The 27,892-nt window shown below is 33.1% G+C and overlaps 4 protein-coding genes across 6 annotated transcripts; 1 reads left to right on the top strand and 3 right to left on the bottom strand.

Annotated features, from left to right (window-relative positions):
* Positions 1 to 504: 504 nt before the first annotated feature.
* LOC114371134 (plant UBX domain-containing protein 10-like) lies at positions 505 to 7,541 on the top strand. The gene is made up of 4 exons (XM_028328562.1): positions 505 to 1,496; positions 6,151 to 6,321; positions 6,495 to 6,698; positions 7,046 to 7,541. Exons 1-4 carry the CDS (start codon positions 705 to 707, stop codon positions 7,274 to 7,276), a joined length of 1,398 nt encoding a protein of 465 aa, XP_028184363.1. The 5' UTR covers positions 505 to 704; the 3' UTR covers positions 7,277 to 7,541.
* A 3,303-nt stretch (positions 7,542 to 10,844) lies between these two features.
* On the bottom strand, positions 10,845 to 12,863 carry LOC114370016 (protein yippee-like At4g27745). Its single transcript, XM_028327303.1, has 3 exons — positions 12,570 to 12,863; positions 12,316 to 12,442; positions 10,845 to 11,201 (listed from the first exon to the last, which is right to left on the bottom strand). Exons 2-3 carry the CDS (start codon positions 12,406 to 12,408, stop codon positions 10,974 to 10,976), a joined length of 321 nt encoding a protein of 106 aa, XP_028183104.1. The 5' UTR covers positions 12,409 to 12,442; positions 12,570 to 12,863; the 3' UTR covers positions 10,845 to 10,973.
* A 614-nt stretch (positions 12,864 to 13,477) lies between these two features.
* Positions 13,478 to 14,500, bottom strand: LOC114370015 (mavicyanin-like). Its single transcript, XM_028327302.1, has 2 exons — positions 14,192 to 14,500; positions 13,478 to 14,065 (listed from the first exon to the last, which is right to left on the bottom strand). Exons 1-2 carry the CDS (start codon positions 14,382 to 14,384, stop codon positions 13,671 to 13,673), a joined length of 588 nt encoding a protein of 195 aa, XP_028183103.1. The 5' UTR covers positions 14,385 to 14,500; the 3' UTR covers positions 13,478 to 13,670.
* A 3,027-nt stretch (positions 14,501 to 17,527) lies between these two features.
* LOC114369332 (serine/threonine-protein kinase BLUS1-like) lies at positions 17,528 to 27,531 on the bottom strand. Of its 3 annotated transcripts, none has more exons than XM_028326545.1 (19): positions 26,689 to 27,531; positions 26,567 to 26,611; positions 26,217 to 26,298; positions 26,020 to 26,088; positions 25,512 to 25,682; positions 25,365 to 25,430; positions 24,014 to 24,082; positions 23,861 to 23,923; positions 23,513 to 23,787; positions 19,667 to 19,803; positions 19,466 to 19,560; positions 19,351 to 19,389; positions 19,200 to 19,259; positions 18,945 to 19,037; positions 18,770 to 18,821; positions 18,627 to 18,682; positions 18,388 to 18,452; positions 18,240 to 18,291; positions 17,528 to 18,063 (listed from the first exon to the last, which is right to left on the bottom strand). In XM_028326545.1, exons 1-19 carry the CDS (start codon positions 27,231 to 27,233, stop codon positions 18,001 to 18,003), a joined length of 2,097 nt encoding a protein of 698 aa, XP_028182346.1. In that variant the 5' UTR covers positions 27,234 to 27,531; the 3' UTR covers positions 17,528 to 18,000. The 3 variants fall into 3 exon arrangements, with proteins under 3 accessions (XP_028182346.1, XP_028182344.1, XP_028182345.1); XM_028326543.1 differs by having other exon boundaries at positions 23,861 to 23,929; positions 26,689 to 27,530; XM_028326544.1 differs by having other exon boundaries at positions 18,945 to 19,034; positions 23,861 to 23,929; positions 26,689 to 27,530.
* Between the last annotated feature and the right edge of the window lie 361 nt (positions 27,532 to 27,892).

Below are 27,892 nucleotides of genomic sequence, written 5' to 3'. Positions count from 1 at the left end.
GATGGGAAAAATGAATGAAAGCATTATCCATGTAATAATTTCTTTTTTCATATTTATACAATAGTAATTGAGTCATAATATATAAATGTTTAAGGGGAATATTAATATCTATTCTAGTTGGCATGTATTAACATTTAATATTAACAATTTTGGACTAAAAACTAGAATCTTTTATTTTTTAAAATTTAATTCAAGAATATATATATATATATATATATATATATATATTATTTTAAATATACAATTAACAATACTACAATTAAAACTATATTAAATCAAATTATTGAATCAAAATTGAATCTAAAAGAGTTCTCGAATTTGAGAGTCTTAAATATGTAAATGCGTTGAATAAAAAAGAAATATCAGGTTTGACTGTGCAGAAATATACGTGGTCTAAACCAAAAAATTGAATCTAGAAACAATTAAAGTTATTAGATGATAAAAAAATAAAAATTGATAAAATATATTTTGTTTTATGGATAACAAAATAGATAAAATATTTGCTCTCAAGAAATGGACGGAGTCCGTGAATAATTTTGATGAAAACCGTAGTTGGGTGGAATAAATTTGATAGAGAAGAATGATCGCGAAACTAAGCCCCAAAGAGAGGAGATAAAGCAAAAAGCAAGTGGGACTGCCACGCTAATTGATATCTCTCTCTGCGTTGGTGTGTTGGTGTTTAGGATTTGCATCAACGAAGAAAGATGGGAGATGTAGCAGATAAATTGGCGTATTTCCAAGCGATAACCGGTTTAGAAGATCCAGACCTCTGCACCGAAATCCTCGCTGCACACAATTGGGACCTCGAACTCGCTATATCTACCTTCACCTCTTCTTCAAACCCTTCCTCCACCGACACTCCCCTGCAACCCCACCCTAACGACCATGTTCCCTCCGCATCCAATCCCCAACCCCAACCCCAACACCAACATCCTCCACCGCCTCCCGGTTTGGCTTGGAAACTCATCACCCTACCCGTTTCCGTCATTTCCGGCAGCCTAGGGTTAGTTTCCGGCGCGATCGGCTTGGGCCTTTGGGCCGCGGGAGGCGTCCTCTCCTACTCTCTCGGCCTCGTGGGCCTGGGCTCGCCCTCGGGCTCTGGCTCGGGCTCCTCCTCGGCCCCGTTGGTTTCCGTGACGGCGGCCGCTTCCGAGGCGATGGATTTCGTGGCCGCGTTCGAGAGGGACTATGGCTCCTTTGGGCCCAATTTCGTCGGTGAGGGCTTCATGGACGCGCTTCAGCGGTCCAGGAACTCGTTCAAGCTTCTCTTCGTTTACTTGCATTCCCCCGATCACCCCGATACGCCGTCCTTTTGCCAGAGGACGCTCTGCTCTGAGACCATTGCGGCGTTTGTGAACGAGAATTTCGTGTGCTGGGGTGGCAGCATTCGCGCCAGCGAAGGGTTTAAGATGAGTAACAGCTTGAAGGCTTCTCGCTTCCCCTTCTGCGCCCTCGTCATGGCCGCCACTAATCAGAGGATCGCGCTCCTTCAACAGGTTCATTTTTTTATTTTTTTATTTGCTGAAATTGCTTATTTGTGTTATGTGTATGTCTAAAATTAAACCCTAGGTGAACTGAGTTTTAAGTATAACAATCTCTATTTCATTATTGTCTTGCCTGGTTTTAATTATTGCGAATTTATCGGTTTGGCAAATTGGAGTGAACTGGGCCAACTGAAACATATATGAAATGAAAACTTTCATGTTTACTGCCATAGTTAATCTTTGGTATGTTATAGTTTCTTCCTTGTGCTTTGGCCTTATTTAATTTGTCCCTGCATGATTTATTTAGTGGTGACTATATACCTCATAGTAGCTTTAATAAGCTATGTAAGCTATATTCCCTTTAAGCAGATTGCTGCTGTCATGGCCTTCTCCACTTTTGAAATTTGATTGATATGGATGTACTGTTCTCCCCTTCCACCAGCCTCCATGTCCTCTACTCCTCTCTTCTTGACAACCATCTGCTGTCAACCGTCACACCCCTGCTGTACCCTAGTTCTCTTCTGTTGTTTTTGTTGCAGTGTTTTTAAGTAGCAGCTGTAGTGCTATTGCATTGTGGAATTACCTATGTAGTCAATAGCGGCACTTTAGCAGCTATTCATGGATAGCATTCACATTGTTGCAGGAGGCATAACACAATACCTAGTTGTGATGTGGGTTTATGGTTGTGCCAGGTGTGACTGTGTTTTGCGGTGGGGTCGCGTGTAAGCAATTGCGATGTCAATGTCAGTGAAAAAATTGAAATAGCCCATTTTTTACTGTTTTGATTTCTCTTTAGGGTGTTTTTAATTTGTTAAACCTTTTTGGTTTTGACCCTCTTATTAATGTGTCTCTTCCCTTTTTCATGGTAAGCATTTCACAAAATTGCTCCTGATAATATTTTGTCCCTAGGTGAATGTGAACATTTTCCAAACTGCCCGTAATTTTAAATTAAGTGAATGTGAATGACTTGCTCTTGCTTTTAAGTTCCCACTTCCCTCTCACATGCTTACCTTCCTTTTCAATTTTTTTCGTCAGTTCTCCGCCTATTAAGTGAATATGAATTATATGGTTGATATAAAATTATAAATTATGCATATTGTTTTCTAGACTTTGCAAAAGCAGCCATCCCACTATAGCGTTTTTTGGGGGTGTCCGCTCCGCACTGGTATCCGGCATTGACTATATTGGGAGTTACTTGTATCTGCTATTGTGAGTCTGACTGCTATTGCAGCCGCTATTGGTGTTGTGGTTGCAGTTTCTGCCCTGTATCTTATCAAGAGTCTCCAGCCAATTGGACTTTTGAGTTAATATTATGCCAATTTTTATTCATTTTATTTTCATTTGCATACGACATTTTTTTATACATATATAGTTGATATATATCATTTATTTCAATTGCTAAGCGACTTCTGCTATTTGCCCACTATATGATATAAAGGATTATTGGCTTTCTGCCATTTTCCACATTTCCTTTAGCACTGCAGTTCAGCTTACATATTTTGTCATATAATTTTTTTTCAAATTGTATCAATAATGTCTATTTCTCTCAATTACTCATTATATAAATCTATGCAAATAGTGTTTTAGTATATGGTTTGCCTGAACCAAGATATGTTTTGTTTAGTCTTTCTAGTATCTGTCTTGTATTAGGAAATATAAGATTAGCTCCTCTCGCCCCTTGCAATATGATAATGTTCTTACTTGATATGCCTTGTGTGCTACCCGTTCCAAGTTCAGGTGCACAAGCATATTGACGCAATTCAATGCTACTGGTTGAGTGCCTGAGCATGAAGAAAAATGTTGTCTTTAGGATTTTAGCACTTAATGTGACAATTATATTCATAATCTGTTATGATATGGATAAAAAAAAGCCACTAGGAGGTTTTATCCATAGTTGTCAATAGCGGCTGAGCAGAGCGGAGCGGCCCCCATCCGCGACAGACACCTCTATAGCGGAGCGGTTTCGTTTTGCGGTTGGAGCGGCCGCTATCGCGGTGGCGCTGGGCGGAGCGGCGCAGTTTCTGGAACAGTTTTTCGCGCCGCTACTTCGAAGCCTCCACCTTTTCCTCCTCCTCCTCCTCCTCTGCCACTCTCCGTCCTCCTCCCCCTCACGCGCCAGTGCTCACCATAGTGTAGAAGATGTGTTTTCCAGAGAGGAAGTGGGGGCGGTTGGTGAGGACGACGTCGTTTTTGGTGAAGCATTCTTGGAGTAGTGTTTGGGAGGAGACGACGACGAGGCGGGAGCCGAACCATAGGGACGTCGTCGTACTTGTCGGAGAGGGCTCTGAAGGTGCAATGGAGGGGGCGCTTGAGGTGGTGCCGTGGTGGAGGTTGCTGATTATGGGGAGAGTGATGGACCTGGTGGGAGGTTTTGGAACTTTCAGGAGGGAGAAGCTTTAAAAGGAGAAAGAGAAAAAAGAATAGGAGAGAGTAGGGGGGAAGTGTCCACGCCAGCAAAAAAAATTAATTTTAGCTTTTAGAGGAGAAAGAGAAAAAAGCATAGGAGAGAGAGTAGGGGGAAGCGTACTTACGAGCAAAAAAAAATTAAATTATTTAGGTAACATCTACTGCAAGCTATTCAGCAAAAATAAAATAAAATCTATTGTAAACTTAATTGTCATATGACTTGAGTAAAAATGTTTTGAAAGATAAGATGAGTATACATTTATAAAAAAATAATTAATGTTATATAATTTTATTAATTTCAAATAAAAAATATAATTAGTTTTTAAAAAAATTATTAAAATTTGATATCATAAACAAAAAAATCATTAAAAATAAAAATAAATAAAAAATATTTTAAATAACATAAAATAAAATAAAATAATTTATATTTAAGTACGTTATTTTTTCTTATATATTATTTAGTAGGAAAACTAAAAACTTATATGTAAAAGTTGATGCAAGTGTTACAAACTCAATTTCTCTAAGCATAATTATTTAATTTGTTTTGGAGGGTATTTTATCATTTTCATTAAATTTTTTTACTTTATGTTTTGTAACTTTTGTTTGATTAACTATGTTTTGAGTTATTTTTCTGTTTTTTGAACTTTTATATATATATATATATATATATATATATATATATATATATATATATATATATATATATATATTATTAATTATTTAACATATATAAAAAAACATTAGAATAGCGGTCATCCCGCTATCCGCTATCCCATTTTGGGGGGTCGGCCGCTCCGCTCCGCCGGTATTGACAACTATGGTTTTATCCCAAAAAAATGTTGAGGTTATATTCTTACAGAGTAAAACTCAAGGATTTAACTGTCACTTTTGATGTTGTGTGGCCCTCTTTATTGTCAAAGAAAGGAATGATGATAAGGGGCAAAATAATCTTGCCAGTTGCCCCACACAATATTAAATACAAACAATGACAGTGAAAGAAACATCCTTTGCAGAGTCCTTTTATTGGTGATAACCACTTTCCGTTGTTGTTGCTGGTATGCTATCTGTCTCAATAGATTGAGGTTGTTATGAAGCTGAATAGAATGATCTACATGAATTCCATTTTTTATTATATATTATGGATTCCAGTGCTAGAACAATAGATCACATTAATCACCATGAGAAATACATTCTTAGAACAAGTATCTTTTACTTTATTGTGTAGCAAGAACTGATTTTGGCTAGATGAAGATTCACCCGATGTGTGGAATGAGTTTTTGGTCATTCAGTGCCTTGAAGTAGATAGGTTGATCCATGTAGCTAATCCTGCCTAGTGGGATAAGGATCGGGTGTTATTGTTCCTGCAAAGTTTTTCTTGTTGCTTGACTTGATCCTTTGTCACTAGAAAATATTTTCTTCCTCCAGTTGGTGTGTGAAATACTTGTGCTTAATAATATGAGGAAGCTTTTGATTGGTGATGCCAAATGGTTATGCCACAAGTATCCTCAGGAAATTTGTATAGTTCAATCATCAGAATTGTTAGAATATATGAAAAATATCTCATAACAAAAAAATTATATCTTAGAATATTTTAGAATTTAGAGTAAGTACACTGAATTATGTCTTTATTCAGTAATTAGTAACACTACATAACGAATAATCATCTCCAAGCCCCATACATATAAAACATCATGCACCAACTGCCACACCATTCTATGACTGCCTAAATAACTGCATAAAGACAAAAATATTACATAAAAATAATAATTCAGAACCATAACTACCGAAGACACAAATACTGCACAAACAGTAATACTTCAGGCCTTACAGTCAAAGTCTGCTTCTTGTCCCTTCTCACATAAACTTTCCAATGTCTTTCAGAGTATCTTAGAGTTATGTCTTGGGATTAGTTTCATGATTCTTAGTTTCGCTATTATCTTGTTTCATTATTTAGTTAGAGTTATGATCTAGTATCAGTATAAAAGTTAATTCTTCATGTTTTATATCACATTGTCAGATATCATATCAAATCAAGTCAACATCAATTTTATTGTATTTATCTATTTATTCAGTCTCTTTTATCTCCTTTTCCTCCCTCTATATGGAAAGCCCCATAACTTCAACTAGTAGTTTTTTTTCTATTAAGACTTGTTGCATTCATATTCTTCATTGTCTTGCTAAAATGGTGTGCCCGATATTATAGTTGATAAAGTATTCTGATTATGATGCTTTCATGGTTAATCTATTTTATGTAATGCAGGTCGAAGGTCCAAAATCCAGTGAGGAGCTGCTAGTGACCCTGCAGAGAGTGCTTGAGGAAAGTTCCCCTGTTCTTGTTGCGGCTAGGCTTGATGCAGAAGAAAGAAGAAATAATATGCGCTTAAGGGAGGAGCAAGATGCTGCATACAGGGCTGCACTTGAAGCTGATCAAGTATGCTTTTTGTAGTGTATGGTTATTCTGCTTGTTTCCTATCATTTTTTGTGGTCTCTACTCCATGGCTTGTCCTTTTTTCCTATCTCAACATCCCTTGCAGAGGCCTTTATTCAGAAAGAACTGGCCTGTTACTGTTGCTGTGGATTAATGTTGTACGTATGCATGTCCAGGCTAGGGAACGACAGAGAAGAGAAGAAGAAGAACGTCTTGCAAGGGAAGCTGCTGAAGCTGAGAGAAAGCGCAAGGAAGAGGAGGAGGCTCGGGAAAGAGCAGCACAAGAAGCTGCCGAGAAACAAGCTGCATTAGCTAACATACGTCAAGAGAAAGCTCTGTCTCTTGGTGAAGAACCTGCAAAAGGACCTAATGTTACACAGGTACAGTATCCAAAGATTTAGCTTAGATTTTGTTTCTTATTTAGTGCCTTTACTCTGCTATTGGCATGTTTCATTAGTTGATTTAGTTCGTATATCTGTTCAACTTATATAGTTATACTTGTATTTGAGATCTTAACTTTTAATTCATATTATATAATTGCACTTTTTAAAATTCATAGATGGTGTCACTTATATGCAAGGTCTTTACTTCTAGTCCTGTAATTTTTAAATTGCTTTAGCCTGCATCTTTAGTTTCTCATCTTTTTCAGTTCAGTTTTTGTTTAATTATGTTATAATTTACTTGACATTGTTTTTTTTTTTTTTCACTTCCTGATCAAAATTACTAGGTTTTGGTACGGTTTCCAAATGGTGAACGCAAGGAAAGGAGGTTCAACAGCATAGTGACAATTCAATCTTTATATGACTATGTTGACTCACTTGGATGTTTAGAAGCCGAGAGTTACAGTCTGGTCTCCAATTTTCCTAGGACTGTTTATGGACAAGAGAAGTTGACATTGTCATTGAAGGAAGCTGGATTGCATCCTCAGGCCAGCCTGTTTGTGGAGCTCAGTTCATGAGAGTAAAACTTTGCTTAATATTCTTATGAATACAACATGAGGCCTGAAAATAGGGATTTCTGCGATGTTTCATTCTTCTGTTTAAAAGAATTGACTTGCTGAACAATTATAAACGTTAGATAAATAGGTTGTCATGGTTTATGTAGTTTTGGTTTCTCTTATTTTCAATTCAATCAGTCAAGCAGATAGCGTTACATGGAGACGAGATGATCTAGAATAATATATATAATATACATATTTGGAATTTGGCCGTTCCCTTGATTTGGAAGCTCCTCGTGCTATTTATTTGCATAATTTGTCTCTTCCTATCAAATATGATGATAGAGCATTGGACCAGCTATCGGGCTCACACCATGGGAAGCCCAATGTTGGGAGGTGTATTCTCATAGGTTCTTGCTATTTACACCCCCATTTGAGCTAAGTGCACCCCTAGACCCCCTTCTACCTCCCCACTACTCACTATACCATTGTTTCTAAAAGATGTACACCCTTTTTACTTTTTGGAAATGTATTTTCAGAATTAAATATATCTATTTTGGAAGTATATCTCCAAACCTACAATTTATAATTTTGGAGACACTTTCAAAATGGTATGTTATTCTAGAAAGACATTTTTGGTTATAACGAATCATATTTCAATTAAAGTACTTTAAGAGTTGTTGAAGGTTGAGGCTTGAATTGTTGACATAGACTTGGATTAGAAAATAAATGAATGCATTTAAAGGAAAAAATTAATGTCAAAAGCTTTGTTTTATAATTAAGGTGTATAATAGATGGAGTTAGTCATGAACATACCTTTAAACATAGTGTCACATGAAGGAAAACACAAAAATATTGTATGCTATTGATGAAAATATGGTATTATATAATAAATATATGGTGAAAATAATTTAAAATTAGGATTTAAAGAATAATAAAGATAGAATGAAAATAAGATTTTAGATAGGATTTAAAGAACTCTAATGATATAATAAAAATAAGACTAACAAACATAGATATAAGATAAACATTTATTTTGTCGATATTTTTTTTGTGTTTCTCGTCAATGATCTTAATTCTAAAGTGATATTTTATCAAAAGAAACATATACCTATTCTGGAGGTATATCTCTGGAACTATAAATTATATTTTAAGATATATTCCCAAAAATAGGTATATTTAATTATGGAAATACAACTTTAAGAGAAAAAGGTATAATGGGTAGTTGCGGGTAAAAAGGGGTACAGGGGGTGTACTTATCAAAATGAGGGGTTTAAATAGCAAGATCCATTCTTATATTGATTCTTTTAATACATGTTTTCTAATGTGCTTTTTTATTATTGATCGAAATTCATGAACTCCACTACCTTAGGAATAGGACCACTGCATAGGAGGCGGGATTCATAAATTTAGTGGAGTTGCATGAATTTCAACCAATTATAGTGTGTTGGAAAAAATGTGTAATAGAGTATGTGGTAAGATTTCTCTACCATTGTCTATTATAGTATTTATATTTTATCCCACTCACTCTTTGCCTGTGGGGACTGGAATGGTGTCTGGTTCTGTTGTGTGGATGTTGGTCATAATCCAATACTTAGCTATATCATGCTCTACAAGGATAGAGAGGATAAGTGAAAATTATTGCAAAGAAATGCCACTTGTTTTGTGTACTAAATTTGACCAGGGATATCAAAGTTAAGCATCAAGCTCAGAAAAAAATTCTGAAGCTTATTATAAATTTGATTTTATTCAGAAAGAAAACATCTGTTATATTAAAAATATTTAAAATAAAAATTTATGTCTTTTAAATATTTAAAATCAAGAACATTGGCATTAACTTCTTTTTATACCAAAATGCTTGCCGTCGCATGGCTCTTGGAATCATCAATTCATCATACAAGTTTTATCGTCCTACGTTCTCTTTTTCTCAAGGTTCTTTGTTGGACCTAGTGGTAATTTCAAGATGCCAAAAAGACAACCAAACCAAATGGTGGTGCGTTCAACTGTTGATCGAATCGGCTGAAATGTCGTTGTTCTGTGAAAAAAGTGACATTGTAACTAACTGTAGCACGATATTACATCACATCTATTGATTCGATAAGCTTGCCTATGAGATATGTTTTCATACACAGGATACATATACATTTCACCCACAAAAAAGAGTTTTTTTTACATTTATTTTTAATTTGAAACAGTTTGGTCTAGTTTCTCCATGGAAAAGATGATCGTTGCATCACAAGGTTCCCCAAGCTGGTCCAAGATGCATAAAACAATCTAATATCTATTTACTCCTTTCAACTTGATATTCTGGAGCAATTGCCTAAAGATGTAAAAATCTCCCAAGTCGTCTTCAATTTGGTGTCAAAATATATTTTTTTCGTGAACGGTGTATCAAAATATTGGTCTTTTCAATATACATGGATTATATTCTTCAAATTTCATTTTCCTTTAAAATCAAAATTTTCAATGTTGTTGTTGTTAGGATGGACTTTAAGAAGTCTAAATATATCCTAAAATTAAAATAATTAAAAGATTATATACGTTAAAGTTGATATTTGTATTATTATTTTTAGAGTAAATTATATTTCCAGTTCCTCCTTTTTTTTTAAATTGCATAAGATACCTCTCCTTTTTTGTATCTTACAATAAATCTTTTAATTGTTTAGTTCATATTATATTCAGACTTTTTCTCCTCCTAAACATCACTACACCAATTTAACATAAAGTAGACACATGTTAGTCATATGATTTTTAATGAAATTTTTTTTAAAATATCTTCATCTTCTTCTTATTAATTCCATAAAAGGCATAATATTATTTTCAACCTGAAAAATATTTTAATATTTTCCCTTCTTTTTATTTTTTCTTTTTTCTATAATCAGACGTAAACTCAACTTTTTGTTGAAAGTGAACCCACCTTATTAGTAAGCATGTGTTAACATCCTTTTTTTTTTAATTCAATTTTTTGGTGCGTGTTAAGTCATTTGATTGCTGTGTTTTTGTTAGACGCATTCTCAGCCATGCCTATTGATTGAATAAGATCTTTTACTTCAAATTCTTTTATTTTGTTCTTACATTTGTGTTTTTAACTCTTTTCTTTAAAATATTTATTTTTTATGATTATGTGTTTGATATAATATCTCAATCAAGAACTACATTTTCTTCAAGTGTCAACAACAATAAAATAAGAATGAAATATTAAAAAAAAACTATTAATATCTTAAGAAAGGTCTATTCGCGGAATTAATTGTTAATTTGTTATTAAATATTTAATAAAGAGGGTGCAAATGTAATTTATTCTTATTTTTATTATAAATAATTAGATGTTAACAAATGAATAGATAGTATTCATTGACTAACATCAATTATAGCTATATAAATGTATTCTTCTCGAGAAAAGGAAGGAATGAAAAAATATGAAATTTATCTTGTTTATCTTCTTTATTACTTTCTCTATAGTCTTTAATGGTGTTTATCTTAGGAGTAGAGTAATATAATTTTTTGCTCTCTGACAGCTGCCCAAGTAGAACTCATCACAAGTCATGACCATCCACAATTTATATATAAAAATAAATGAATGATCTTCAAATATCCACACAGAAATTGATAAGAGAATACATAGCAAATAACCAGAATATGAATACACCGTTGTAGAATGGTGAAATGAACATGTAGAATAATAGAATACATGCTATGCAGCAACACACAATAAGAAGCACTACCAATTTTCCCTGGCAATTTTAGCCTTCTCAAGTACATATTTGCCTTCCTTGTACTTCTGTGATTCCTCGTAGGCTCTCTCATACTTCCAGCCAAGCACCTCATGGCAGTCAGAACAGTAGACATCAGCAACAGTGTGGAGACCCGTCATTAGTTCTCTGTCTTCTTTTGGTCCTACAGTAACGTTCATTGCATGAGAAAACAGAAAAGCTCGTCCACTTTTTCCCTGAAATCAAATTCAAATCACCAAGTTCCCCAAATAGTTGTGAAATAGTTTAGTTTAGTAACAAAAGAAAGTTAGCAAATTACCCAGGCCAATTTTCCTTTCTAAATAAAATTAACAAAAATATCCTTGTTACACATTTTGACTTATTATACACAATTTCTTCTATTTCATTAATTTTTTTTTACAAGCTTCTTCGGTTTCTTAAGTACTATACAAACTCAGTTCTATTCCTCATAAAAAAATAATACAAACTTCTTCTATTCACCAAAAAAAAAAAATACAAACTCCCTTCTGTTCAACAAAAAAATAATAATACAAACTCCCTTTTATTCTATATGCATTATAATTAAATCTCTCTACAATGGTTAAAATCTGAAATGATTAATGTTTAAATGATAAAACATTTAATATAAAATTAAAATAATAAAATAAAGTAAATAATAAAAAATTTATTATTGACAGAATTATCAATAACAAGAATTATTTCAAAATTAATGCAATAAAAAATAAATAAAAACTTAATCATATGAGTCATTCATAATTAAATCAATACAATATGATTTAGTTTTTATTATTTATTTCTTAAAAATAATTTTAAAAATTAGTTTTTATTCCACCTTATTTATAATTCATATGATTAAGTTATATTAAATTTTTATCAAAAAAAATTTAAAATATTTTCTAAAATTTTGAATATGAAATAGTTTATTTTATTACTTATTCTTTTATATTACTCTAATGTTATTTTAAAATTTTTCATTTGAGAATTTAATAATTCGACATATTTGTAAATAGAAGGAGTTTTTCCTAATGTTTAACAAATAGAAGGGATTTGTATAGTGAGTCCATTTATGCTAAGAATATTTTTTTTATCAATTTTATACAAAACTAAAGGTTTTCGGGCTTAAAGAGTAACATATTTATAAAATAGAGGTGATTTTGATTTACTCTTATAAAAAATGATGAATTGGAAGTAAACTGAAATTCCTCCGAATTCAATCATATTATATGATAGCAGATTGGTTATCTTGTTTGATCATGATAGAAAGGTAGTAAACAGATAAAATTCAGAACAGAAAATAAAGTTAAAGCTGAGACCGAGAGTAGTGTTCACCTGGAAGGCCTTTGAAATCACATCATCGTGAAGGGCAACATGGTTTCTACAATTAGAGCAACAGTACAATCTGGGTCCTATCACTTCCTCCATCTCAAATACTATAAAATATTGTCTCAACTCAATCCTTTCCAACGAAAAAGACTTTAATCAATAGTGTAATCAGATCATGAACCATGAATATGAACATAGCGTTTTCAGTGTTCAATCAATTATGATTTTCAATTACAACTTGAAATTGAATTTGTATGTACCTGCTCCTTGTAACAGTAGCTGATTGACTCTGCCTTGGCCTTGCCTTCAAGTTCTCCTTTTTAGGGCTCTCTGCGTCCTGAATCACTCAGAATGTGGAATTGCTCTCTCTCTCTCTTACAAGTTAAGCATGCTACTGCTCATGTCGGATTTGATTGCAAAGTTAAAAAGATTTTCTATCACTAAACAGTAGACTGAAAAGTCTCTAGAATTTAAGTGCCACTTTATTTTTAAAAAAAATTAAAATTGGTCGGTTACATAGACTAGTCACTTAACACGTGTAATTTTGTCTATTTAACAGAATAAAATTTTATTTTTTGGTTTATGGATTTAAAGAATAGAAAATAGATAGTCCCTTTTTTTCCTCTGGGTAATCATCTGTTTCCAACTTAGGTAACTAAAATTTTGTCTAGAAATATAAAAGAAGTGATTTAAAAAAAATTTGTTTCATAATGTAGAATAATGAAATCATTATAATCGATGAGTATGAAATGATGTACATCCTTTTTCTTTTTTTTAGCCATGAAATGGTGTACATCTACTCACCTTCAAAAGTAAATTTCATAACTTTAATTGTAAGCTTTTTTTTAATTAAAAAAAAGGAACGAAGATATTTCACCATATTTTTATTCCAATGCCAAAAGGTTAGCTCTGCCAGTTCACAAACACGTTTATAAGAGACAAAATTAATGGTTGTAGTGGCACCACATTTGCCAAATTCCTCCTTAATAAATGAAGAATTGAAGCTGTACTGCGGAAATCTCCAATCACAAAGTATTGCATTGCTGAAAGAATTATAATATAAATATATAATATATAGGTAGGCCCGTGTTCCAAACTTGGGGAAAAAGTAAACTGAAAAAAATAAATCAACATGGAGAATTATTGAGCATTGACAAAAGAATGCAAGAAGAAAAAAAAAACATTGGACATTTTTTAGGATAATCTTATTTGAGTCGGATAGAATGATATAGAATGATGATGAATGACTTTTATACATATGCATATTTAAAACTAACTCAAAATTACTCATTAAGCAAGCTAGAATAATCTTGGGTCGATTGATGTACACTCTCAATGGCAAAGACATGGACATTTTAATTTCACATTAAGGAAGAGAAGAGCGCACATATCACAAATCCAATGATGAGAAGTTGAGATGTTGAAATGAGTTGAGTTGAGGTTGAGGTAGAAGGAGCTACTGGAATATTGCCAAATACTGTGGGATAGGAGGGTGCAGATGCAGGCAATGACGAACTTGGACCAGGTGCTGTATCCATAGTTTCCATTATTCCTTCACCAACAGCTACATGAAGCTTTTGATTTTTTTGGCAATGACCAGGTTCACCACTAGTGAAGAAAAATTGGCCCTTTGATGTAATGTTAAACAAAGTGTTGCCATTGTTCATGTACAATATCGGGTCTTTAATGTTGCAGCTCTTGTATGATTCCTCTGTTACTTGAATCATTGAATCTTGACTTGGTGGGTATAGAAACACTGCGTAGTAAACATATACAATGATCAACATATGAGATCAGATTTGTTCCATTTTTAATTTGTTACTCTAGAAGGGTTAAACGAAATTGAAAACACTATGATGTATAGAAAGTAGTGTAAACTTACAAAGGGAGTCTCCAATTGTGAGATTGTGATATTTGGACCATTTTGTGTAGACTTGTGGATTTTCTGAGGAGGGTATCCCCCAAGCATCTAGATCTCCAACTTTGTATTGGTAGCAAAACACCTTGGCTTGGATTTGGATCCACGTAAGCAAGAGAGACACCAACATTCCGTAGTGACTTGAAAAATTGGCCATCTTGGTTTCCACTCAAAATTGCACTCACATTAATCTTCACTCTTTTCTTTAGATATAGTGGTCTCGCCTAGGAGAACTTCTTATTGGCTCGAGTCTGACTCTGGCCAATGGAGGGTTGATAATGAGATCAGAAAGAAGCCACCTAAAATGTAAATTTACTTGAGTGCCCTCCTCTATAATTTCACAAGCCAAAATTTTGATATTACATATGATTACTAGTATTATAATTCCCTCGTAATACATTTTATTATTAATTAATCTAGTTGTGTTGTCATTCATAGATTTTTTTTCCTAAAGAGACCTAGACCTAAAATGAAAACTGAATTGGTTGGGGAATACTTTTATTAAAAGCACACACACTAAAAAAACTTAGAAAACTGAAAAATTCTGAGCATGAACAATGAAATATGGTTAAAGTCAAAATGAACTTGCAATGAGGCTGACAAGAAGAATATTAATGTGATGGCAAGGAACTTGTGCTGAGTTTAGAGGGTTAAGGGAGGGGAGCAGATCAACTAGACAACTAAATATACAACCCCTGATGTGCACATGGCAAGTGGGCAGTTTATATTTGTTTATTAAGTTTGGAATTTTGGACTTGGGGTGGTCTCTTTTTGTTATCTTAAGAGTATCCGAGTGTGTGTATAATTGTGTCACAATATGCATTATCATGTGCGGCAGGGCAGAAAAACAGCTAGCTTTCTCCAGGCACATCACATGGTGAGCAAAATGGGAAAAGATAAATTGCAAATGGGGCTAATGATATTAGCAACTATGGCAAATTAGAAATTAACAAAGTCAATTCTACAGAAAGCTACTAATAAACACTTTCTAACACATTATTTTCCATATTATACTCTTTGATTATTGATTTTTTTTTTGATAAATACTCTTGATTATTGATTAAAATTTATTTAAAATTATAAAATGATGAATAAAATTTATTAAATAAGTAAGATGCATAAAAAAATGTGATTTTTAATAAAATTTAACTAATAATAAATAGAGTACTATTAGAGAGTCTATTTATATTTACTAGTTTTTGTCGTCCCACATAACACATTGATATATCTAGACACTTTAATTATGGAAGGCTGTGCCAACGTGGGAGTGTACCCCTTACTATCAATCACAATGTTAAACTAGATTGAAGCAGTGAAAGCCTGAGACATGATCTCCAAATCTGAACATAGTAACAATAATAATTTGCCAATATCATATTGTGTGTTAGGCTTACATTATTTGCTCTGAACTTGGAAGAGATTTCGTGCATGTCGTTCTATATGGCAACGAGAGCTGAACTATATATTATCCTTCCTTAAGAAACAACATCCTTATTCAAAACGAGAATTACATGTAAAATTCCCGGCAACATCAACAAGAAATGACCGAGGTAATTTGCTGGAATTTTATTCTGCTGTCGTTGCACCCCAAAAAATAAAGTCAACGTTTATTTTATGGAAAGCATATCATATCAGTCTGCAGTACGGTACTTTGATAAAGTAATAACGTATGCAGTACATTTTAAAGTCATTGCATAGTAATCCAGTAGTAAAGCTTCAACAGATTTTTTTCTTCTGAATAAAGCTTCAACAGATTGAAGCCACCTATTTCGGTAAAAATAGTACGAGGTTTTTCTTGAGAGAGAAATGAATATCTATCTATCAATAAAAATCAAACCTAAAAGTTAATGCTTTACACTGACTCAATTTGATCTTAAAATATGAGGATTAATTGCCATTCTGATTACACTTGGAGTCAATCCGTGTTGACATAGTATATAATATTAATATCATCTACCAAGTTTTCTCAATATTCTCAAGATTGCAACTGATGAATCTAGAATGTGTTTAGCCGGTGATTTCAACTCACTAGTAACTTATTTGATTAATTTCCATTATTTGACTAGAACAGAAGCATTTGATAAACGAATTTATTAATTTGTTATAACACTTGAAGTTACATTCAAACTTTTAGTTTATAATTTATTATATTTTTTTAATTGTTTCGTTAATAAAATTCATGGTTTAACGTTTTCTTTATAATTACGTTATTTATTTTATTAATATATCATTTATACTATTTAATTTTCTTTTCAATAAAATGTGTGATCATTAAACAAAAATAAATAAATTTTTAAAATTAACTAAAATCATAATTATAATTATCTAAAAGTGTATTAAAGGTTATATAATTTTTTTCCATGTCATTTTATATTTATAAACTAATTTTATCAAACATTTTTAATAAAATAATTCACCTGCAAAAAAATAGTTAAAAATTAATTCTTTAATTTTTAACTAATTCTCTAACGAAATTAATCCACTATCTGTATAAACAAAAAATTACTGTCAACTAATTAAAAATTACTTTATAAAAGTTAACGATCTTAAATTACAAGGTAATATATAATGAGATGATAGTACATAACACCTTTACATTCACCAAAAAACACAAAAGCTTTATAGGGTCATGTACTGATATTCTTTAATTTTTTGCTTACTTATCAATTAGTATTAAATTAAAATTCTTTGCTTGCTTATTAATTTAATCATTAAATTAATATTCTTATTAAGCATACGAAATTAATGGTTTTATATAACAATTTAAAAACTAATACTTTATTAAATAAGTTTAACATATAATACATTTTTTTAAAATAAGAGTAAACATGAATTATAAAATTGCATAATTACGAATATCAAATTTAACTAAAATTTAGCATACACCATTGAATTAATATCAAAATATTCAATAATTAAACTAATGAAATTCAATATATGTTCGAAATTATTGCAGAAAATAACTTTACTAGGAATTACTGTTAAATAATTTAATACTCGTTTGAGTTTTTTAAGAAAAATATTTTTTTCAATTATGTTTAACAAATAATCATGATAATTATAAAAGGTATTTTCTTGAATATATAAAAAGACCTCAAGGTTATTTTAACACTTTCATCCCAAACTAGAAGCATATGAAAAAATTCAGAATACAAATATCACATCATGAAATAACTTTTTTTCTTTTTAACTTGAAAATCGGATCCTAAATAAACAATCAATTGTTTATTCTTGACTCGGGTTACATTATTGTTAAATTTGATACCATAACAAGGTAAATTTGAATAGTACGAGAATATCTTACCATGTTGACTCATTTTACCATGTAGAATACAAAAAGCCTATACAAGTTCAAATCCGATATAGTAATAATAATAAAACCAATTCAATGTGTAGGGATGTTATTTCTCCCCCGGGGTAGTCCCCACAACTTTCTTATCAGTTATCACGAGAATTTCGGATTGATCTGCAAACATAGGGCATTGCAGTATGATACAACAGAGAAGCTTATTTACATCTGAATCTTTAAATGAAATAAATAATGAGATTAACTATGACCGATCATCATTTTGCTCATTTGCACTAGCTGGGCTTTATATATAGATCGTCACAAAAGCTTATTGAACACAAGGCTGGATCAGATAACATATATATATGACACTTATCAAGGACTGACTATAAACATCCAAAAAGTAGTTCTCCTCAGAAAAGAGAAAGAATTGGAGTTCAACGTATGATTGATCACTCGCCTGGAGGTTCATAATTATCTGCTTTCATGCAAATTCCTCTCTTTCCCCATTTTGTTCCTGGCTGTAGAGAGCAAGCTGTTGTTGCAACTGTTCAAAGCAATAACCAGATTGATCATTAGTTTTTACAGACACCTTTAAAACTTCAATTTAAATGGATTTCAAGTTGTGGACGTAACACGTATGTAATCCAAGCAAGAAAATAAAATAGCAGAAGAAAAATCCAGCACGGATGATGAAATATAAAAGCTTGTACAGAAACTTACCTGCACGTATCTTAACTTCTCATAAGTCAGTTCCTCGGTCAAATTAATCATCCTGTAAACAGATGACAGAAGATGCAGTCAAACTTTTTGAAGTCAAAGAAAAAGGGTTACTACCAAGAAAGCATTTCACAAATTGATATTAACTAACCGGGATTGGAGTTCTGAAATTCTGCCCAGCAGTAGTTGTTCCCTCTCTGAAACTGCTGTATCAACCTATAAAAGACTCAATGTCAAAAAAAGAACATCAAGCTGATGAAAAATCATAAAATGTTATGCTACAGGTTTGTCACCAAAACAGAGGCGATTGGTTAGCAGAAAATTAACATAGGCAGTAGTTAAAAAAAAAAAGCATGCAAGTGAAGAATAAATCAAACAAAAATTGCTTACACTTCCATTGTTCTCTGAATTGCGAGGTAATGGTGGTAACTTTCCATTCTGAGAAGCTGCAAAAATTTGATTGTATTCATTATTTCATCCAATACTAAGGAAAAAAATCATCAAACGTAATCAATGGAAAATCCATCACTCACTATCAATTGCCTCGGCAGTTTGCAAGCTATTCAACAGATTCATTATAAGATCCTGGAATTAAACAGAACTTTCCAGTATGACTATAAATTGGTAGAAGTTACATTTAAAATGATCAGCTTTCCAGCAGGCACACAGCAAATTATATGTCATTGCTCAAACTTAAACTTCCCTCACCTGTTGAATAGATGTCTGCTGAAAAAGATTGTGAAGATGAGGCACTAGAAGTGATGCAGGAATATTGATATTGGCAGAATCATTGGAAGACTGCTGAAGAGAAATACATGCAATGAAAGACAGACAAGCATTATATATCAAATACAATAATAAATGAAAAATCCTAGATACTCTGTAACCAACCAAAGAATCCAAATATTCACAAAAATGATTTTGAACAAAGTTGGGTTTAGAGCAAATGACAAATGTACAAACCATTTGTTTGAAATCCACCATCCAATCACCAACACTCGCAGATTTCCTCATTGGTGATCCCTATATTTAACGTAAAAGGAAGAGAACATCAAATGAGGGATAAGAAGAAAAATAAATATATAGACAATAATCAATTAGATCATCAACCAACCTGTGAAGATCGGCGTGAAACTGAACTTACAGGAATATCCTATTCCATATGATGAAGTCAGTTGAAGTTGTCGATAGGGACCATTTGATTAATAAGAAAAAACTAAAAAGCATACCTTCACCAGATCTAAATTTTCTGATGTCACTGAAAATCGTCCTTTAATTTGCACTAGATTAGCCTTAGACTTATCATCCAAGGAATCTCTGAATCCTAGCAAGAGTTGGGTGAACAAAATCAAAACCAAGTGTTTAAGAGGCTGGTTGAAAAATACTAAAACTAGCACACAGCCTTACGGTGTACATGATGATTCAAATACCTCCAGAAGATTTGATTGGGGCTGATAAACTATTTGCTGAAGCTCGGTTTGGAAGCATTAATGGACCACTAAAGCTTGGAGCTCGTCGTATATCACGATTACTTTTCTCACCCAATAACTGATTTTCATTCTCAAACCTAAAAAGTAATAAAGCATTACAAATTTTAACAAGCAAATGGTTATGCTGGTGATAACAAGAAAACCTCAATCACCAGGCAGCATAAAGGACAAAACCAGAAAGACACACACAACATTGAATTTATTTATTCAAAATTCAAATTACACTTATACATAAAATATTTATAGACAAATCAAGAAATATAGAAGGCATAAAGAAGATTCTCCAGAAAATACACACTTTACGAAGGTAGACTTTGAACTTACTAGAACTCAATGAAAATAAAATAATCGTGATTGATTGCCATGTTTATAGGTCACCAAAAGTACTTCCTAAATTACAAGCTATGACAGAAGAATGGTACCATTAACCATTGATAAACAATACAATAATTATTTTTCAATTCCACACTATCAGCTGCAATTCCAAATGGAGAATGTACCCAAACCTAGCGCATGTGTGTGGGCACACATGTGCGCTTGTATGTGAAAGAGAGAAAGGAGGGATCAACTTACACTTATGTGAGTTACACTCACTCTTACACCTCTAACTTTTTATTGGACAATATTATCCTAAAATCTATCATTAGATTAAAAGTTCCTATTATATATATTATATTTGCAAACTTTTAGATTAATCCAAAATTATTTAATACCTCATCCGTCATCTGTGCATATTAAAATTAACATAATACTTTTGTAATATGAAATTAAGAATCATAAAATTATCTTCTTAGAATAGTAGTGTTTCACATGATTTAAACATTCATAGAGATGTAATCTAAAAGTAACTATTTACCTATATTTTGAATAGGATGTTTTATGTTATAATAAAAATCATGCAATGAAGTATCAATTGAATTAGAAATTGTATGAAATGTTTTAGACTATATCCATCTCATATGAACTTTTAATTTAACAGTTAGATTGAATAAGTTTATTTTTGGTAAAAAGTTATTGGAGGTGTGGTTTTACAAAATTTGACACCTGAGATTAATTGACATGTGTGTAGTTTCCTTATCTTGTTAGGAAAGTTTTAAGTAGAGCCAGGCCGAGCACTTGAACCTCCAACTTGACTTGAGATTCATTTATTTAAACAAATTAAATTTAAAAACTTGGGTTTGCCTTGTTTTAAAAAAGTTTAAATTACTATTTTGGTTCTCTAATTTGTTTTTTAGATTCAATTTGGTCCACTTATTATTAAAAGGTTCAATAGATCCTGTAATTTTTTAAAATGGTTCAATTAGGTCTCTTTACTTTTAAAATGTTCAATTAGGTCCTTTATTTTTTAAAATGGATTCAATTTGGTCTCATTTTTCTTCCATCTGCTCTGGAAATTTTAGAAGATAGGATCAAATTTGGTTTTCAATGGGACCAAATTGAACTCATTTTTAAAACAAGGGACCTAATCGAAACTTTCAAAAATAAAGGAGCCTAACTGAACCTTTTTTAAAAATTGCAGGACTTAATTGACCCTTCAAATAATAAGAGGACTAAATTGAACCTAAAAAATAAATTAGAGGACCAAAATAGTAATTCAACCTTAAAATATAAACTGAGTTCGCCATCATTAGCTCATTTATAGATTTTTTTCCCCTCTGTACCAAATATCTCTATGAAGCAACTTTTTATGTTTTTTGACATCATTTTCAGTAGGCATATTATGCTGGAAGATGGAGCAGTTCTTGCATGAGTGCAATGCCTATAGGCATAACCAATCAAAAGCTTAGAATAGTTAAATAGTTTCAACACAAACTTTATTATTATTCTAACACATCCGGAGCTTTCAATTGGTTGTGCCTAATAGGCACTATGCTGACACAAGAATCGCTCTAGAAGATGAAGAAAAAAATATGAAGAAAGTGCAAAACGTTTTGAACAATGTAGTAGCAATAAATAAAATTACAATTCTCAAGATGGATTAATAATTTACTAAGTAGTAATATATATTGTTTATGCATTGTCTTATCTAAAATTAAATTATTTTTTTTTGCCATTGATACAAAAAACACACAAGCTATTTATGAGTTTTAAAGTCAATCCTATATATAACAAATCTGAATTGAAAAAAACTTGAGCTTCTTTGTTTAGTTGAACAAACAAGTTTATTTGAACATTTAACAAGTCAAGCTTAAAAAGTTTATGAACAGCTCAACCCATATATTGCCTTACTTATTATCTTTATTCCATACTAATATAAAGGTGAATCACCTTTACAAAACTCTCCATATAAAATATTTTAGCATCATTTAGTTCTACAATCTTTAACGACGACAACAACCAAGCCTTTTCATATTAGGATCGGCTACATGAATCAAACGACAACATAATATTCTATTGTGATTCGTATTAATAGACAAACCATTGACCTCTAAATCCATCTTAATAACGAGTTTGCCTATTGTTTTTCTCGGACTCTTCTACCTCTAACAATAGGGTTACCCTCCATCTAAACTATTTTCCTTACTAGGGCTTCTACAGGTCTTTTCCACACAGGCTCAAACCAAAAAAGAATTTAAAAATGAAATGCTTTCAAAGATATAAACCAATATAACCAACTCATCCTCCACTGATAATACTTTGAGCTAGTCTTGTTAGTAAATGCTCCATCTCTTTAGATATATAATGTAGCAAACTTCTTTTCTTAGGGTATTTATTTTTTAACCTATATATACAGTTTATTTGATGGTATTAGTTTACTGAGAAAACTGGTAACTTCCAAGTGTTACTTTTGTCCTTCAAACTCAGAAACTGATTACCTTGACTTCTTGGACCAACACTTTCAACAAATTTAGCAAGCACAAAAAAGTTCCAAGTCTGAAAAGTCATGGCAAACCAAAAAAAATATCTCAAAATCACAAAATAATTAAGTACCAGGTCGTGGGTCCCATATTTTATATAAAACAACATATTTTCAACACTAACAAACACATCAAAGCCTACTTGTTTTTATCTTTCCTCAACTAAGAGCCTAATTGTACAAGGAACAATGATTACCATGGAAAGGAAATAGCTCCTTGAGTATTAAAACAATATGAAGGCAAGGCCGCAAGGGCATCATATGAGGGGGAATTATTCCCCCTCTGAAAACTCATCTTTTACTCTCTCCAAATTTTGATGGGAAACAGGGTAATGAAGCAGAATAGCTTTAATTTTATTTTGAAAACTACCTCATTTACTATTTTATGCAATAAATTGAGAAGTTACAAAAAGTCATCTTTTATTCTCTCCAAATTTTGAGGGGAAACAGGGTAATGAAGGAGAATAGCTTTAATTTTATTTTGAAAACTACCTCATTTACTATTTTACGCAATAAATTGAGAAGTTCCAAAAAGTTTGGTAGGGTTATGTTGAAATTTTGCACTTATAATTATAACTCTTTAGCTCACTCTTTCGAGGATAAGCTTAGGTAGTGGTAAGGTTGCTGCCTTGAGACCTGAAGATCACAGGTTCAAATCCTAGAAACAGTATATCAGCTTGTGAAGGTAAGGCTGCATACATAATTACATATACCCTCCCCGGACCCCACTAGGTGGGAACCTCATGCACTGGACCACCTTATTCAACTTACACTTCCTTTCATCTTTAGTCATCAAACATAGGGAAGGCAATTGCTTTCCATTCCTTCCCTTCTCTCCCTTTCCTTTTTCATTTCATTCTCTCTGGAACTTCCAACAACAGCCTAATATAAAAACAACAACAAAGATATAATATGCAAATACAATGTACCTTTCAAATGTACGCCCTCTTTCAGATGAAGAATGGCCAAGCACTAAGCCTGGCATCAGGGGTCCACTTTGGGTTTTACCAAGTTTCACTGATTGAGTTTTAACTTTGCTTGTTCCCACATCATTCTCTAAAGTAGATGGTGTTGCTTCAGCAACTGATCCATTTCTTTTCTCACTCTTTGGTATGTCATTACTACCTACTTGTGATGTGAACTCATCTTGTTGCAAGTTATTTGAATTCTTTTTGTCCACAATAAACTGGGAATCAGTTGTGCCCTGTCATGACAAACAACGAAGATTTTAATAGATTATTTTTAAGGCTACGAAAGTTTAGAACAGTTGACCCAACCTTGTAAAAGCTGAAGAATTTGTTTTCATCTTCTTCCCTCATCTCTGCAATATCATCATCGTCCTGCATCTAGTAAAATTGAAGCCATTTGTTCAGATCAAAGAAAGAGAAAAACTAGTCAAGTAAATACAATCTGAAAACACAATAACATACCAATGCCGCTTGTGCTTTCAAATCATCAATATCGAAGTTCCATGCACTAACTCCTCGGTGATATTCACTCTAGAAAGTAAAATAAGTGGATTAGATTTCAATGGTTATAAAAGCAACAAGGCTTCTTATTTCCAGCATGAACATATAGGTGATAATGGTTCACTGAGAAACTTCAAAATGACAGGCTTCCAAAAAGAAAATGGTTATCTCTTTATCTTGCTTGAAAACACCTTTTTGGGACCAATTGCATAAAATCCCTCGCATTTGTAGATACTGGAGTTTTTGGCAGAGCTTTGAATAAACACATGCATTTCAGTAAAGAAAAGCACTTTAATTCATTTGATAATAATTATTTAGATGTTTGGCTAAAACATGATAGGGATTATAAGTTGGGGAGGGGGCAGAAAAACTTTAGTTAAAGAGGTGTAATAAACTGGAGATTTTCCAATAAAGCAGGAAAAAACATTATCTATTCACAGAATTGTTTCTTTATAATAAAGCTTTTTATAGGAATGTTTTTCAAGAAAGCACTTGTCAACAAAGAAAAATTTCACAGCAAGGCCAAATGAGTATGAAATCTTGGTTAGTGTAAATAAGTGTTGAAATTGTAAAAATCGTATTTTAGTCTTGTGTATTGCACAAAATAAATGTTTATATTTATATAATTAAAATTCATAATAAAATAATTAAATAAATAAATTATATTATATTTAAAATTCATAATAAATAAATATCTTTGAACATACAAACTATATTTTCGATTTACAATGAACAATTTAAATTATGATATAAGGTTATTATTAACTACTATAATTTCTTTTAAAAAAACCTATTGAAATTTAATTCAGGGATATAAATAAAAGAGGATAGATTAAAAATGATAGGTGGTTAAGAAGATTAAGTATACAGAAGAAGAAAAAAAGATAAAAGGAGGATAGTTTAAGATGGTTGAAAGAGAAATTTTTTTAGCCAAATGCAGGAGTAGCGTGACAAACGGACATCCAAAGGAGTGATGAAAGAGAATATTGGGAATGCCTAATTAAGAAAGTGAGGAGAGTGAGGGTGTCACTCTCCAAGTTGTGTATTCTAAAATAAGAGTAGATCAACAAATATTGAAGTACGATCGAACAAAGGTCTACCATTTTAAGTATGTAATGCACCCTATCAATCAACAGACTTGAATACGCTCTACAAATCAAGGTTTCAAGTAGAGAAGGAAACCAGTATCAAGGAAACGGGGGGTGGCAAACTTGGATAACATCCATCAGCCATTCATGGAAATGCTCCTTGAAACCATTGACTAGATATATATCACATTATATGACAAATGAAATTTGATTATCAGCCTTACTTGAGATATAGCTTCTTGTTCTGCAGAAGGCATTTTCTTTAGTGCTAGCTCGGCTGCATCTTTATGCTGGAAGGTTTTTGTTATGTCAAGCAAAGCAAAAGTAACAGATTAAGTGAAATTTTAAAACAGGTATGCATGATATCAAACCTGGAGGGATTTTACACGGTTCCACAAAGGCGGTAAATCAGCAAATAATTTCTTTACAGAAAGCTCCGGTGGCTTAGCTTGTTTGAAGAAGGAGTGTTTGAGTAACTTCTCCACAGATGGCCTCTTTGTTTGATCTTTTACCAGGCACATAGCAACCATTTCCTTAAAAGACTGGTCACAACTGGAAATACTTTAATTAGACTGCTACTACTACTACAATCATTATTGTTAATATTATCACTACTGTAAACACAAGCACTGTAACGTCTGTATGTCGTCATTTCTATCACACTAAAAGCTAACGTATTGCTATTATGTATATTAAATTGTTTAATATTTTGTCCGGAATACATGTCTATTAAGCAGAAACATAGGCACTGTCATACTTGTGTGTCTGCATTTAATAAATGTGTCCGTTGCAATTAATTAACCATGATCAATAAACCAAACAAAACCACGAATGCATTCAATAACAATGTATCCGTCTAGGCAGAAAGAACACCCATACCTTGGAGAACTTTCTATCACGATCATAATCAAGCCCCGGAGGAGCATTCTGAATGGTCATCAAAAGAACCTACACCCGAAACAAACAGTGAATCCCTATCTCACCAGCACAACATTACAAATCACAAGAACCTAAGACTCAAAGAACAGCACCATTCTGAAAACAGTGCAGCAAACAGATACACGATTACAGCCTACCTTCATGGGAGGATACTTGGAGAAAGGCGCGTGACCATGAGCCAACTCCAACGCCGTAATCCCAAACGACCAAATATCCGCCCTGTCCAACCCAATCCAAGCAAATCAGAAACCAAGTCCGAATCACACAGGTAAACCGAAGCATTAAGTACGAACTGACAAAACTTAGACGCAAATCCTTAGTAGATGCTTTCAACATTGCTCTTCAATTAGAATCAGAGTTTCACCTCAGTAATCAGTTTATGCATTAAACGTCAACATAGATTACATAGAAAACTCCAATTCTAAATAAAAGCACCAAGAAAATTCGTATCTAAATTTCGTCCAGAACAAAAATACAACAAACTGACTTGAAATTGTAACCGGTTCCAGGTTGCAGCACCTCCGGCGCCATCCTGCGAAAACAATCACATCAAAATCTAATCACAGAAACAGTTAACGGCAACGGAAGCAAGAGAAGGAAGAGAAGTACCAGCACGGAGTTCCGACGAAGGTGTTTCTGGAGCGCTGGCGGTCGCCGGTGTCGAACATGCAAGCGGAAACACCAAAGTCAGCGAGCTTGACCAGGCCGTTATCGTCAAGAAGAATATTCCCGGCCTTAACGTCGCGGTGAATGTGTCCGTGTCGATGGAGATACTCCAACGCCTTGAGAGTCTCCTTGAGGATAGATCCGATGGCGGCCTCTTCGAATCCCTCGGGATACGCAGCCTTCATGAGGTGCAGGCAGGAGCCCTGCGCCATGAATCCCATCACAACCCACAGACTCCGCTCCACGACGAAGGAGCAGAAAGCCCTCACGACGTTGGGGTGCTCGATTAGGCTCATGGTCTGCGCTTCTCTTCTTATGTCGTCCAGATTGCTGTTGCAGCGATCCAGATCCAGGCACTTCACGGCGACCTCTTCGTTGTAAGGGAGGTAGATTGCGCGGTACACGGTGGCGCTGGCGCCGTAACCGACTTCTTCTAGAAGCTTGTAGTCGGCGGGGTTGGCCGAGTAGCTTCTGCTCCCGCTCCCCATTGAGAAAGGAAGACCTCGATTGACCCTCAGCACCAGCTGGCGTTGACCGGCATGGATTGAAGAAGAAGAAGATGGAAGGGTTGGGTTGTGTTTGTGATAATAATAAGTAGATTAGGGTACTAAGAGAAGAGTGTTTGGATTGGGGATGGGTGGGCACACCAACAACAACAACGCCCATCTCTAACGCCTGACATGTTCCTTCTTCCTCTCCCCTCCCCTCCGCTTCCGACTCTTCCAATGGGACCCTCTTTTCCACTCTTTTTTCACTTTCTACTGCCTCCCTCTACTCTCCTATTATATAACCTCCCAACTTTTCACAATAATTCTTTCTTTCTCTCTTTTCCTTCACTTATTCTATATTCCCTTTATTTTACCACTTTTTTTATTATTAACTATCCTTTTCGTTCTAAGGATATTTTTATTTTTTTTTATAATTATATGTTACGTTTAAGTGTAAATTAAAGTGTATTTGTGATTATCAAAATATGAATATACTTGATTTAAAAGAAAATAAAATTTTAAAGAAACTTCATACATATTTTATTTTAGGGGTTTGGAGGAGAGGAGATGGAATTTAGTATGTGTTTAGAATTAAGCCATGTTTAACTTTTATTCACACCCATATTTGTAGTTTCTACATGTATTATTAATTTTGACAT

The sequence above is a fragment of the Glycine soja genome, chromosome 10, assembly GCF_004193775.1.
Source record: "Glycine soja cultivar W05 chromosome 10, ASM419377v2, whole genome shotgun sequence".
Lineage (NCBI taxonomy): Eukaryota > Viridiplantae > Streptophyta > Magnoliopsida > Fabales > Fabaceae > Glycine > Glycine soja.
The sequence above is the reverse complement of the archived record's forward strand: the minus strand, read 5'-3'. Positions and strand labels throughout refer to the sequence as shown.

What these genes read in the sequence shown, in the direction of transcription:
- LOC114371134 (XM_028328562.1), top strand. Translation starts at nt 705, where the DNA reads ATGGGAGATGTAGCAGATAAATTGGCGTATTTCCAAGCGATAACCGGT. An exon ending in CTGCACTTGAAGCTGATCAA is followed by an intron (nt 6,322 to 6,494) that starts GTATGCTTTTTG and finishes ATGCATGTCCAG; the next exon opens with GCTAGGGAACGACAGAGAAG. An exon ending in AAGGACCTAATGTTACACAG is followed by an intron (nt 6,699 to 7,045) that starts GTACAGTATCCA and finishes CAAAATTACTAG; the next exon opens with GTTTTGGTACGGTTTCCAAA.
- LOC114370016 (XM_028327303.1), bottom strand. Translation starts at nt 12,408, where the DNA reads ATGGAGGAAGTGATAGGACCCAGATTGTACTGTTGCTCTAATTGTAGA. An exon ending in TGATTTCAAAGGCCTTCCAG is followed by an intron (nt 11,202 to 12,315) that starts GTGAACACTACT and finishes ATTTGATTTCAG; the next exon opens with GGAAAAAGTGGACGAGCTTT.
- LOC114370015 (XM_028327302.1), bottom strand. Translation starts at nt 14,384, where the DNA reads ATGGCCAATTTTTCAAGTCACTACGGAATGTTGGTGTCTCTCTTGCTT. An exon ending in CACAATTGGAGACTCCCTTT is followed by an intron (nt 14,066 to 14,191) that starts GTAAGTTTACAC and finishes TTTACTACGCAG; the next exon opens with TGTTTCTATACCCACCAAGT.
- LOC114369332 (XM_028326543.1), bottom strand. Translation starts at nt 27,233, where the DNA reads ATGGGGAGCGGGAGCAGAAGCTACTCGGCCAACCCCGCCGACTACAAG. An exon ending in AGAGGGCGTACATTTGAAAG is followed by an intron (nt 19,804 to 23,512) that starts GTACATTGTATT and finishes ATTACTTTTTAG; the next exon opens with GTTTGAGAATGAAAATCAGT. An exon ending in TGGTGGATTTCAAACAAATG is followed by an intron (nt 19,038 to 19,199) that starts GTTTGTACATTT and finishes ATTTCTCTTCAG; the next exon opens with CAGTCTTCCAATGATTCTGC.